Source organism: Narcine bancroftii, chromosome 7, assembly GCF_036971445.1.
Source record: "Narcine bancroftii isolate sNarBan1 chromosome 7, sNarBan1.hap1, whole genome shotgun sequence".
Taxonomy (NCBI): domain Eukaryota; kingdom Metazoa; phylum Chordata; class Chondrichthyes; order Torpediniformes; family Narcinidae; genus Narcine; species Narcine bancroftii.
This window is the reverse complement of record NC_091475.1, coordinates 197749691-197763361: the sequence shown is the minus strand read 5'-3', so window position 1 is coordinate 197763361 and position 13671 is coordinate 197749691. Positions and strand designations below refer to the sequence as shown.

General features: G+C 36.1%; 1 protein-coding gene across 7 annotated transcripts in view; it reads left to right on the top strand.

Moving 5' to 3' along the window:
• herc2 (HECT and RLD domain containing E3 ubiquitin protein ligase 2) overlaps positions 1-13671 on the top strand; it is a 217185-nt gene that overhangs the window by 22686 nt on the left and 180828 nt on the right. For all 7 annotated transcript variants that reach the window (XR_011342331.1, XM_069891912.1, XM_069891911.1 and 4 more), the window contains exons 2-5: positions 3121-3238; positions 6420-6557; positions 13222-13441; positions 13560-13660. Coding sequence is in view for 6 of the 7 variants with exons in the window: in XM_069891912.1 (XP_069748013.1) it covers positions 3121-3238; positions 6420-6557; positions 13222-13441; positions 13560-13660 (577 nt within the window). In the remaining variant the exon portion in view is untranslated. The remainder of the gene's footprint in view (positions 1-3120; positions 3239-6419; positions 6558-13221; positions 13442-13559; positions 13661-13671) is intronic.

Genomic DNA, 13671 nt, shown 5'->3' with positions numbered 1-13671 from the left:
ATTTTATATATATATATATTTTATATATATATATATATTTTATATATATATATATATTTTATATATATATATATATTTTATATATATATATATATTTTATATATATATATATTTTATATATATATATATTTTTTATATATATATATTTTTTATATATATATATTTTTTATATATATATATTTTTTATATATATATATATTTTATATATATATATATTTTATATATATATATATTTTATATATATATATATTTTATATATATATATATTTTATATATATATATATTTTATATATATATATATTTTATATATATATATATTTTATATATATATATATTTTATATATATATATATTTTATATATATATATATTTTATATATATATATATTTTATATATATATATATTTTATATATATATATATTTTATATATATATATATTTTATATATATTTTATATATATATATATTTTATATATATAAATAAAACATATATAAAACATGTGTGTGTGTGTATATATATATATATATATATATATATAAACATATATATTGTATATTAATATTAGAGATATTACATTTTGTGATAAGAAAATGTCTTGTATGGTTTTTATATATTGCGTGAGTCTTTTAAAATAAAATATGTTAAAAAAAAATTGGTTGGAGTCTGGCCCTCACCATTGCTTGCACAATGAAGCCAATGGACTGTAGCATCTGGTCACTTTTTTAAAATTTAAATTTAGACATGCAGCATGGTTACAGGCTCTTTCAGCCACAGGCCCGTGCCACCTAATCACACCCAAATGAAGGGTGGAAAGAAACTAGAGCTCGTGGAGGAAACCCCGCAGACATAGGGAGAATGCACAAACTCGTACAGTTCCAGATTCAAAACCTGGTTGTTGACGCTGTAACAGCGTTGTGCTAACTGTGGAATCACAGTATTTCCTGCTGCTGAGGAGAGGGAGAGTAGTTGCAGTCAGTATAATCCTCAGAAGCTGATTCTAAGGATTAAATGTGAATTCGGCAAGGAAGCCTCTTTGTCTTCCTGATGTTCCATACTTAGTCCCAATAACAACTATATTAATGATGTGATCCAAACTTTGATCACTTCAATGTGTTTATTTGTTCATGCATCTTCAGATTCTATCAGATTATGATGTTGGTTTCATAGATCAGTGCAGATAGGAACAGGTCCTATCTCTCTCTGTTGACCAAGATGCCAGCTGCTGATTGATGGCATAAGATCCATAACCTGCAATTCCTTGCCTGTTAATATTTCAGTTTAAAGGCCACTTCCCCTGGCAGCATGTTCCAGGCACCTACCACTCTTGTGTAAAATAAGTGCTACATACATCTTTTCAACTTTCCTTTGAATATTTGCCCTCAAGTATTGACATTTCCACCCTGGGAAAAATATTCCATCTACCTTTTCTTTGCCCTTTTGTTATTTTATGTTTGTATAAGGTGGGGACTTTTCCTCTGACACTTTAGGGAAAACAATCCAAGTTTGTCAAACTTCTCATAGTGCATACCTTTCATAGAACATAGAACAGTACAGCACATTACAGGCCCTTCAGCCATCGATGTTGTGCTGACCTATATTCCTTCCAAAAAGAGTACTAAATCTTCCATAGCTCTGTGGTAAACCACTGTATGTATAAATTTGTCTTATTTGGGTACATCCATTGGCTGACTGTGCCTGTGGCTCCTCCCACAGGCTCCAGATGTTCCTCAGCCCCTTCCCAGTGCAGAACAGCCAAGCAGCATGGATGTGTTTTTGTTCTAAAGCTAATAAAAGCCTATTAGTTTGTTCAATTTCAGTTTTTTGGAGTTATTGATGGTGCATCAAACCATTTTTTTTCATCCATATGTCTAAGTGTCTCTTAAATGCCCCCAATGTTTCAGCTTCCACCACCATCCCTGGCAAGGCATTCCAGGCACTCACAACTCTCTGTGAGGGGGGGAAGGGTCTCTCCTAGCTCACTTTAATTTGGGCTAGGGTGGTAGGAATAATTTCAAACTTGTGCATTAATGATCTATTAAGGAAAATAAGGGTCTGACATTCATTATCAGCATCACCTGGTGTTCTTGGATGGACCTCTCATTTGTAAAATTTGATCACAAAAACCATACCTCAATATGACCTTTGCACAAAGTTAACTGTGCTTCACTCTGTAACACTAATTTTTATGACCTTTTGTACACAAGAATGAGTTGAATTGTCTGGATAGAGTGCAAAACAATTTTTCACTTGTGGTACATGTGATTTAACAATTCAAATTAATAGTTTGGATATGGTGCATATCATTGCGTAAAGATTTGCTTCGGTAGCTCTGCAAATATTTGAGATGCATCTGACTTGAATAAATTTATTTAAAGGTGTTTGTTTATTTTGAAGTTATTAAGTGGTGTAAAAAGGGCTGACTGGTCTATGCAAGGTTGAAGCTTAACTATTAAAATCCTTGCTACTAATCCCTTTTAATGCTGCTGCGTTGACGTAACTTTTTTCAAAAACAAATTCAAAATAGTTATTGGCTTTACTGTGCTGTAGCAGCAGATCCAATCGATGAGGGATTTTGGAGCAATAGAGAAACAGGGGTCTGAAAAAAAAAAAAAAAAATTTTTTAAATTGGTTGCTTTTATACATTACGTAGCAGTCGTTTTGTACGGGTGATTGCTAAAAGAACTATGTTCTGTACTGGACAGCAGTGGGACTCAATTACATGTACTTTGAATATATTTTTACTATTTGTAGCTTGAATGTCTATTTGAATTCAAGATCGTTGGTTTAATTTCACCTGATTTGGGTAACGAGACGTGGCTATGTATATATCTTTTAGGATTTGCGGCAGGATTTTATAGGTATCCTTTTTGCAAAATAGTAACTTGCTGCCAGTCGAGCCATAAGTAACGTGGCCTGACTTCAGTCCCCTAATCTGCGCAAAACTTCGAGCAGAACCATTTGCACTGTAATTTAATTCTGGAGGCTGTATTGTTGAATGTTTGAGACTGGGGTTAGTAATGTGAGATGAGACAGTTGTTTCAGCAACATGATTTACAAAGTCAGCATTTCATTTCATCTCACGAAAGAATCACCAATCTTACTGTTTTGCTTTTTATCTTAGCTTGCCTTCACTCGCGATGGACTCTGTGGACTTTGGAATGAAATGGTCAAGGATGGTGAAATTGTTTATCCTGGTCCTGAAACAATGCAAAATCTCAATGACTCAATGGCATCAAAAGGTAATTATAATCATCGATTTGTCCCAGTTAGTTAGGATTGCAGTGTTTTGGTGTTAACTCTAATTTTTAAAAAATTAAAACGATCACTATTTTATTATGTTACATATATTGGAAGTTATACAAGCTACATCTTTGACGTGGTGAAAACTGAATTTGAAAATACAAGTTATTTCTTAGCGCTACTGTTTTGGATAAAAATTAATTTCACTAGTTTTGTTTCTGTAGGTTGTTGGCCACAAAGTTGATTATTAGATCATCCAATTCATACCTGTTAGTCAGTCTTCCAAATGTATGCCATGGAAACAGGCAATTTGGCCAAACTCATCTACGTATTAAAGTCATCATCTAGCACTTGATCCTTTGCCATCCATGCTTAGGCAATTCAGGTGCTTGTCTAGATTTGGCAATCCAACTTCAATCACAGTCCATTGCAGGTACCTGTAACACCCCGGAAGAAGGAGGTTCCCCCTTTAAATCTCTTCTCTCCCACCCCTTCCTCCTTATCCTGCACCTATGTTTTAATTTTGTCTCCCTTTGAAATAGATTAGCTTGCATGAAATTTTCCGCCTTCCATAATCCGAGCCTTTCATAATGTTTGGGACAAAGACACTTTTAATTTTTCCTCCCTTTATTTTCTCCTGTGCTCCACAGTTTTAAATTGGTAATCAAACAATTCACATGATGAAAATACACATTCTAGATTTTATTTAAGATCATTTGTGTACATTTTGGTTTGACCATGTAAAAATTACAGCACTTTTTATAAATAGTTCCCTCATTTCAGGACACCATAACATTCAGGACATCGCAATGGTATATATATTAAAATAGTAATGTTGTTGCATCTTCCTTTACATTCAATGACTGTTTGAAGTTTGTGATTCATAGACATCACCAGGTGCTGAGTATCTTCTCCGGTGATGCTCTGCCAGGTCTCTATTGCAGCCATGTTCAACTCCTGCTTGTTTCAGGGATTTGTCCCCTTAAATTTTCTATTCAGCATATAGAAGGCATACTCAATTGGATTTGGATCGGGTGACTGACTTGGCTATTTAAGAATTTTCCAGTTTTTAGCTTTGATAAAATCCTTTGTTGTTTTAGCAGTATATTTGGGATTATTGCCTTGCTGTAGGATGAAGTGTTATCCAATGAGTTTGGAGGCATTTGCTTGAACTTGAGCAGATAAGATGTTTTGAAACACCTCAGAATTAATTTTGCTAATAAAATTAGTAGCATCATCAATGAAGATAAGTGTGCCAGTATCTGGCTGCCATACATACCCAGGCCAAAACACCTCCCACCCCCCACCCCACCACTATGTTTCACAGATGAGGTGGTATGATTTGGATTTTGTGCAGTTTCTTTATACTTTCAAACTTTGCTCTTGCCATAATTCCGATGCAGATTAATCTTGGTCTCATCTGTCCACAAGACCTTTTTCCAGAATTCTGTCAGCTCTTTTAAATACTTGTTGGCAAACTGTAATGTGGTCATCCTTTCTGTGGTGAGCTATTGGTTTACATCTTGCAATGTAGCCTCTTCTGTTCATGAAGTATTCTGTGGACAGTACTTATTGACATGTCCATATCTGCCTCCTGAAGAGTATTTTTTGATATGTCAGACAGATGTTTGTGGGTTTTTCTTCATTATGATGAGAATTCTTCTGTCATCTGCACTGGAGGGCTTTCTTGGTATAAAAGTCCCTCTGTGATTACTGAGCTTACGAGTACGCTTTCTTCTTAATGATGTTCCAAAGTGTTGATTTTGGTCATCCTAAGGTTTGGGCGATGTCTCTTACTGTATTACCCTTGTTTTTCAGCCTCATAATGGCTTCTTTGATTTTAATTCTGCTTCTCATGTTTAAAAAAATGGCAACGAAAGACACAAAGGTGATCAAAAGCTTGGAAGCGAGCCTATCTCTATTATACCTGCACCAATAAAACAATAAATGTACACCTGTGAAGCCAAATGACCCAAACATTATGGTGACCTGAAATGGGGAAACTATGTATTTAAAAAGTGCTGTAATTTCTACACGGTCAATCAAAATGTAACCTTGAATAAAATCTGGAATGTGCACTTTCATCACATGTGATTTGTTTGATTACCAATTTAAAACTGTGGAGCACAGGGGCAAATAAAGGAAAAAGTGTCATTTTATCCCAAACATTATGGAGGCCTCTCTACATGCCTCAATCATGAATCCTCTTAACCTTCTCTACTCCACTGAGAATAGTTGTAGCTTCTCCAGTCTCCTCAAAACTGAATGGCTCCTCCCAGTGACATTCTCATGAAGAATCTCCTCTGCAACCTCTCCAGTGCTGTAATGACCAGTGCTCTCCATTTCTTCTTGAAAATAGTTGATGGAATTGATACTAGAATTAACAATTTTGTACTTTCAATGGATTAAAAGTTTGTTTGAAGATGGTTACATAACTTTTTTTAACCGAAACATTAAGCCAAATAGTCAAATTACAGCGATTAAGCTTCCATGTTGAATATAAATGATATCTATATTTTTGAGCTTCCCTGTTGAATATAAATGATATCTATATTTTTGAGCTTCCCTGTTGAATATAAATGATATCTATATTTTTGAGCTTCCCTGTTGAATATAAATGATATCTATATTTTTGAGCTTCCCTGTTGAATATAAATGATATCTATATTTTTGAGCTTCCCTGTTGAATATAAATGATATCTATATTTTTGAGCTTCCATGTTGAATATAAATGATATCTATATTTTTGAGCTTCCATGTTGAATATAAATGATATCTATATTTTTGAGCTTCCATGTTGAATATAAATGATATCTATATTTTTGAGCTTCCATGTTGAATATAAATGATATCTATATTTTTGAGCTTCCATGTTGAATATAAATGATATCTATATTTTTGAGCTTCCATGTTGAATATAAATGATATCTATATTTTTGAGCTTCCATGTTGAATATAAATGATATCTATATTTTTGAGCTTCCATGTTGAATATAAATGATATCTATATTTTTGAGCTTCCATGTTGAATATAAATGATATCTATATTTTTGAGCTTCCATGTTGAATATAAATGATATCTATATTTTTGAGCTTCCATGTTGAATATAAATGATATCTATATTTAAAAAAAAAAACTGTGACAACAGCCTTAAAATATGAAATTTTTCTTACCCGTAGAGGATAATAATGAATTTCAGGCTGGCTCAAAGAAGGATGATCTGAATGACAAAGATAAGAAAGAAGAGGAGGAGACACCAACATCTGTTTATCGAGCCAAGTCGATCATTGAATCCTGGGTTTGGGGCAGGCAACCAGGTATAAAATAAGTACATTTCAAAATGTGGCATTGTTTGAATTGCAAAACATTCTTAACTGCAGAAATAACTTGCAAGCAATAAATTTTAAATCTATCAATTCATGGTATTTCTTGTGTTTTATGCAATTTGTGACCAATTTATAGAATCTTGCAGGATATGTATCCCACTTGCTTGGTATAGGGGGGCTTGTAATACAACCATAGAACATTACAGGACAGAAACAGGGCCCTTTGGCTCTTCCAATCTGTGCTGAACCATTTTTCTGTTTAATCTCACTGACCTGCACCCAGTCCATAGTCCTCCATACCTCTCCCATCCTTGTACCTGTTCAAATTCTTCTTAAATGTTAAAATTAAGCCTGCATTCACCTCTTCAGTTGGCAGTTCATTCCACAACCCCACCACTCTCTGTGTCAAGAAGTCCCCCCTAAACTTTTCCCTTTTCGCTCTTAACCCATGTCCTCTGGTTTGTATCTCACCTACCCTCAATGGAAAAAGCCTATCTATATTTACTCTGTCTGTCCTTGTCATAATCTTAAATACTTCTATTAAGTCTCCACTCATTCTTTTACACTCCAGCGAATAAAGTCCTAACCTGTTTAATGTTTTCTCCGTAACTCAGTTCTTGAAGTCTGGGAAAATCCTAATAAATCTTCTCTGCATTCTTTCTATCTTACTGATGTCTTTCCTTTAGTTAGGTGATCAAAACTCTACACATTACTCCAAATTTGACCTCACCAATATAATTTTCTGATATTTAAAAAAAGCTTCTGTATTGGGGAATATTGTTATTGAGGTTGCTTTCGTATATGCCTTCCTGTCATTTTATTAAAATTTAAGGATAAATGTATTTAAAAATGTTCTTTCTTGACTGCAGAATGAGTTGTAGAAACAATTCTAAAATTGGCACATCAGAGGATATTGCTCAACGTTTTCCTATCTTTCTAAATGTTGGAGAGTACATCTCCAATTATCCCAAATGGTGGGGACTGGGTCTATTTCAGAGAAAACAATATTTTTGGCTAACTGATCTTTTTAAAAAAAAATGTCCAATAGCAACAGAAAATCACCTAACAGGAAAAGGGGAGGGGGGAAAGAAAAGGCAAGCAGGTTTAATGGAAAGCAACAAAGTCAATGTTAATGCCATCTGGCTGGAGAGTGCCCAGATGGATAATAAGGTGTTATTCCTCCAATCTGTGGGTGGTCAGGGCCGGATAGTTCATGAGGCCACGGACTTCATGTGTGCATGGGAGTGTGACTCAGAATGGAAATGGTTGACCACTGGGAGGTTACTGTGGTTGTGAACAGAGTGGAGGTGCTAAGCGAAGTGATTTCCCAGTCTCGCTGATGTAAAAAATACCACGTGATGGTTAAGGCTGGGAAAATTGGACATTTAAGGGACTCTTAGACAGGCGCATGGATGAATTTAAAATGGAGAGTTATAAGGTTTGCTTTGCTCCAAAGAAAAAAACCTTAGCTCTGTTAACCTAGCCTCATAAGATGTGTTTTCCAATCCAGAAAACATCCTGGTAAATCTCTTCTTGACCTGCAGAACTTGACCAGAAGAAATTTTTCTATAAAGATTTATTTTATAAAAACCTCTAAATAATTAAACCATCTGTATTTGATATCTGGATAAACTTTGTTACGATGAAAGTTCTTCTGTTTCTTTAATCTTGTGTCTTGCAGCTTGCCTGCCTTATTTTAAGAACTTTCTTTTCCATTTCGTGCTCTAGATGTTTTTAAAAAAAATTTATTCTGGAACGGGAGACCATTACAATCAGTGTATAGTATTACAAGCTATACAGCTTGAGAATTCCATATGCATTTTGCAATGTATCTTTTACCTTTGTGGTTCTGGATTAAAGGCATTCATTTGTTGGTTCCTGGCATAAGCTGGAGTACATGGGAACCCTGCACTGCGAAGGAGGGGTGGGTCATGTTCCGAGGAAATGGTCCATATTGTGATGTTTTTGTGAGTTAAGTCCTGTCAACCTCGCCTGCTTCAAAATACGCAAGTTGATTAAAATGTTTTAACTTTTGAACATATATTCTATAACTTTGAATTTTGTTCTATATCTCAAAATTTTGGGTGTTAATGTGTGGATTCTGTTAGGACAAATTTCTGTTCACTGAACTTACGAGTGTCTCCTGCACCAATGATACTCCTAAGGAAACATCAGTCTTAAAAAAATTTATTTATAATGCTTACTGTTTTCTCTCCATACTGTACCTTGGTTGAGATGTTAAAATTAATGAAACAGGGAGATTTTCACATGGGTGAATGCAGGCCAAGGGTGTAATGTTCTCTTGGTCAAATGTCCTCTGACCATGGAATTTTGTTTTGTGATAATAATCGTTCTGAACTCCAGCACTGCCTATTTCATATAAACCGAATTCTCCATGATGCACAATGTGGAGATGGTAAGCAACTGCAAATTGTACAATTGAAATGGAAGCACAAAAACCAATTTGGCTGATAGACCTTTTAAAATAATACTTGATAGGAATCATGCTCCAGATCATTAGTCCTGTCCAAACTTGCAGGGTACTTCAAAAGTTGAAATGTATTTTTGTCTTTTGTGTTCTGGTTTAAAAATTAGGAGTGGGGTGGAATCTATTCTGCTTAAGGCAGATCTTGGTCATTTTCAAGACAACCCTTTTTTTATCTGATTATTGGTTTAAATTGCATATTTATTATCCTTGCTGTTCACATCATTTTAATTGTTAAAGTTTAACCCAGTGGTAGGTCTCCTTAAATAGTTTAGAAGATTGATTTAGAAAATTAATGTTCTGGTCTTAAAAAAAACTGATGCATTTGAAATCTCATAGAGTTGGTATTTTGAAATTGCAGCATTGGGGAGCTGATTTTGTCAAGTTAATCAGTGACCTTTTGTAGGTTGGCAGCCTTGAATCACTAATAAATTTAACTTCCATAGATAGGAAGAAAGATGTGATCCTGCAGAATGATTCTGGTGAGTTTTTTAAGCAAGTTAAAAGCAGGTCTTGCGTCATTGTAATCTCAGGATTATTACTGGTGACACACATTGAGGCAAGAAATAGGAAGATACTGCACGGTTAAGGAGCTGATGTCAGAGGGAGGGATTCAGATATATGGACCATTTAGCTTTCTTCCAGGATAGATGGGACCTTTACAAGAGAGGTGATTAAACAAATATCATCATGGGGAAGTTTATGAGTGATACTTGGATGGTTTAAACTAAAGTGGCAGTGAGATTGGAGCCATACAGCAGGGAACCAGGTGCAAAATTAAGGGGATGGCAGATGTTGTGGCCAAAAAGTCTGTAAGGAAGGCTAGAAAGCAATAGGTGAATGATCACAGTGAGACTGAGTTTGTTTATTTTCACGGAAGGAGCGTTGTGAATTAGAGCCTGGATCAATATTTGGAAATATGATACAGCAATTATAGGGGCTTGGTTGCAAGAGTGATAGGAACACACCTCAATATTCCTGGATGTTGCTTGAGATGGGATAGAGAAGAAGGTTAAAGATGGAGGGGTTGCATCACGATCAGGGACAGTGTAACAGCTGTATTTGTGCTGAAGAGCTCATCCATCCACTGAGGGAGTGTAGGTCGAGATCAAAAGTTAAGATCAAAAGTGTAATGTACACATTTTTTAATTAAAATGTTTCATAGCTTGTTTAACCCTAACCCTAACCCTAAAAAAAAAAATCAGGGTTAAGGGTGGATTTGCTCTGATTGGTTTATACTATTGATTTCCTAATAGCCACCCTGCATTGGATGAGTATGTGTAGATAGATCATGGAAAAAGTGTCAAAGCAACAGGGTTGTTCAAGTAGAAGACTTGAATTTCCTCAGAATTGACTGGGAGGTACTCTGGGCCAGTTACATGGGGGAAGAATTTGTTGAGTGCATCCAGGGGAGTTTCTTGAAGTAACACGTAGTCAGCTAACAAGATGTTTTTTTGGCAAATGAACTTGGACAGGTGGAGGAGAGGAGTGCATCTTGGGAATAGTGGTCACAATTCCATAAATTCAAAATGATGATGAATAAAAATAAATTGGTAAGGGGAAAATACTAATTTGGCAGAGGACAAATTATGAGATTATTAGGCAGGAAGGAGCTCGGGTAAGTTTATTGGAAGTTTACAGTTAAGTCTATACTGACATTGAACTGTTTAAAGGTCATCTAATTGTAGTCCAGAACTGGCACGTTGCAGTAAAAAGGAAAGACAAGGATGGAAAGGTAAGAGAACTTTTGAAAATCAAAAAGAAAAGGAAGCCAATATTAGATTTAGGAAGCTATAGTTAGACAGGGCCTTGGAGGAATACAAAGAGTGCTGGAAAGAGCTCTGGAAAGAGCTCAGGCATAAGGAAGACAAAAACAAGCTATGAAATGCCGTTGGAGAGCAAGATTAAAGAGAATTCCAAAGTGTTTTACACTTGTGTTTAAATCTTCTAGCTCTCTTAAATCTATTCTTTAGTTCCTTCCTAGCTACATGATTCCTTCCTGATTCCAAAAGCTTCCTTCTACTTCTTGACTAATTGTTCCACTTCTCTTGTCAACCACAGTTCCTTAGTTACCATCCTATCCCTGTCTCCATGGAAGAAATCTACTCCGAGCCATGTGCAAGTGGTCCCGAAATATCCTCCACATTTCTGCTGTGAATTTCCCTGATAACATCTGTTCCCAGTTTACTTTTCCAGGTTCCTTCACCAATTGCTTTCCCATCTTGTCTGTTCCTGTCCTTGTCCATGGATACATTTAAGGTCAGTGAGTTGTAATCCCCTACCTCAGAAATGCTTGCCAATGACTGGTCTATCACCTGGCCAGGTTCATGGCCCAGTACTCGATTCAGACTGGCCTCTCTTCTCATTGGGCTGTTCACGTACTGTGTCAGGAATCCTTTCAGGCCACATCTAACCCTTCTACACTAAGGAAGTGCCAGTCAATATTGTGGGAAGTTCCCTGTTGTTTTTGTACCTTTCCACATCTGTCTACTTGTTTCTCCCCAGTGGCTCAGAGGCTATTGGGGGGCCCATAGAAAACGCCCAACAAATTGATTGTTTGCTTCTCGTTCTGACTTCCTCCCACTTTGACTAATCTTGTATAGTATTTCATGCCCTTGTTCACGAAGAAAAAATATCTGCTGCTTTAACTGATATCTGTTCTTTGTTGCTAACTTCAGAGGTCTTTGAATATGTATACTAAGATCCTTGAGTTCCTTTGTGTATTTTCTAGTGTCCTTCCATTCCTACATTCTAGCCTTGTTAGTTATCTCCAAATGCATCCCTTTTCATTTTTTGGATTTAAATTTGGTCTGTCATTTCTCTGACCATCCTGGAGAGGAGGGACATTTGCATGATCTGAGTTACACTCACTATATCATCTGTTGCTTCTATTGATCTTGAGCAGAGCAGCTCCCTTACTAGTTCTGTGATGCATCCAGCAGGTACTGTATATGTCGTTGAGCAGGAATCTTATAATTTTCACCTTAAAACTGGGTTCTCCGATACAAAGTCTTGATGAAGTTGCAGCGCCGCGGCCACCTTCCTGCCGACTCCATTGTAATCTCATGCATGCCCCCTTAATTATTTGCTAAGTCTCAGCACTCCTCCACGGAGTCCATCCACTAGGTCCGACTGCTGTCGGCTCTGTATGGGTTTTAAATGGCCTATCGCAGGAGCCGATAGCAGTTTGTTTTAAAATAAAATTTAAATGATCATTGATTTAAAATATTGTGATTTTGCTTTTAACAGCATCCACTTGTGAGCATGTGGCAGTTTTTTTGGGGGAGGGGGAGAGGAGTCATCTTATTTAAAGGTTATCGCTCAAAACCAACGTTTAAGGTGGAAATTCCAGGGTTGTCCTATACATGAGTCATCCTATACAATGGCATTTTCGGTATGCTTTTGATGGTGCGCTTGTTCCAATAGTAAAGGCAAAATTCCATTATTGTTACGTCATACTACACTTTTAGAATGTAACGTTTATGAAATTCTTTAACTTTTGTCTACCGTAAGGCAGACCGAGAGTTGCCACTTTGTCCAGCACCCCTCACAGAAACCTTAGCACTTAGTGTTCCTGGGCCTCCAAGTACTGACCAGTCCTGAGCCTGCTTAGCTTCCGAGATCAGACAATCTTCGGCGAATTCAAGCTAATAGGTGCTGTTCTTTCCTCTTTTCCTGTAAATTAGATTAGAATTCCACTCTACCCCCACCTTTAGTAAAATTTTCCAGTTATACTGGACATTTCCAAATAGAAGAGAAGAATTTATTTCAGACCTCAGCTACATTGTCTATGCATAGATTCCCAGTTTGGTCTTTAATGAACTCTATTCCTTGTTATATTCTGATCCCGATATGTGTATAAAACACTTTGGTATTTTATGGACTTGTCGTCTTATTTTTGCTTCGCTTCCTCTCCTTGGTAGAGCGTTGGACTAGTGCCTCCTCAATGTGTCTTTAGGTGCAAAACAAAAGAAAATCATTTATGTGTATGACAATGAAGGTACCTTAATTTGTGTTATTTTGTTGAAGGACTAATGATAAACGCTGTTCTGAAACCACTGTGAATTTGTGCCATGTCTTTGAGGTTACACTTGATAATGTGATTGAAACTCTAAAGGTCAAATTGCCCTTTTATTAATTTGAAGTAATAACAATAAATTTTAATTGTAGATGTGAGTGAATTGAAAGAATGTCTACATGTACTTGTGAAGGAGCAACAGACAGTTGCTGTACAAGCAGCGGCCACAACTCTCTCTGGGATCAGACTGAAGCAGAGATTGGCAGTCCTCGAGCGTTACTTCATTGCATTGAGTAGAAGTGTGCTTCTGGAACATACAAATGTTAAATGGAAGAGCATGACTGTACCCGTAGCTGTATCTGACAAGAAAAGGTACATTTCAAGACCAATTAAATTCCTTAATTGATGTGATATTTTGCCTCCTATTTAAAATAAACATTTCAATTGTACATTTGATTCCATGACATTTTAACTTTACTTTAAATGTTAGTTCCAGACCCATTGGGAAAGGTGTAGAAGGACTTGCTAGAGTTGGATCTAGAGCAGCACTTTCATTCGCCTTTGCATTCCTTCGTAGAGCTTGGAGGTCAGGTAAGGAGTGG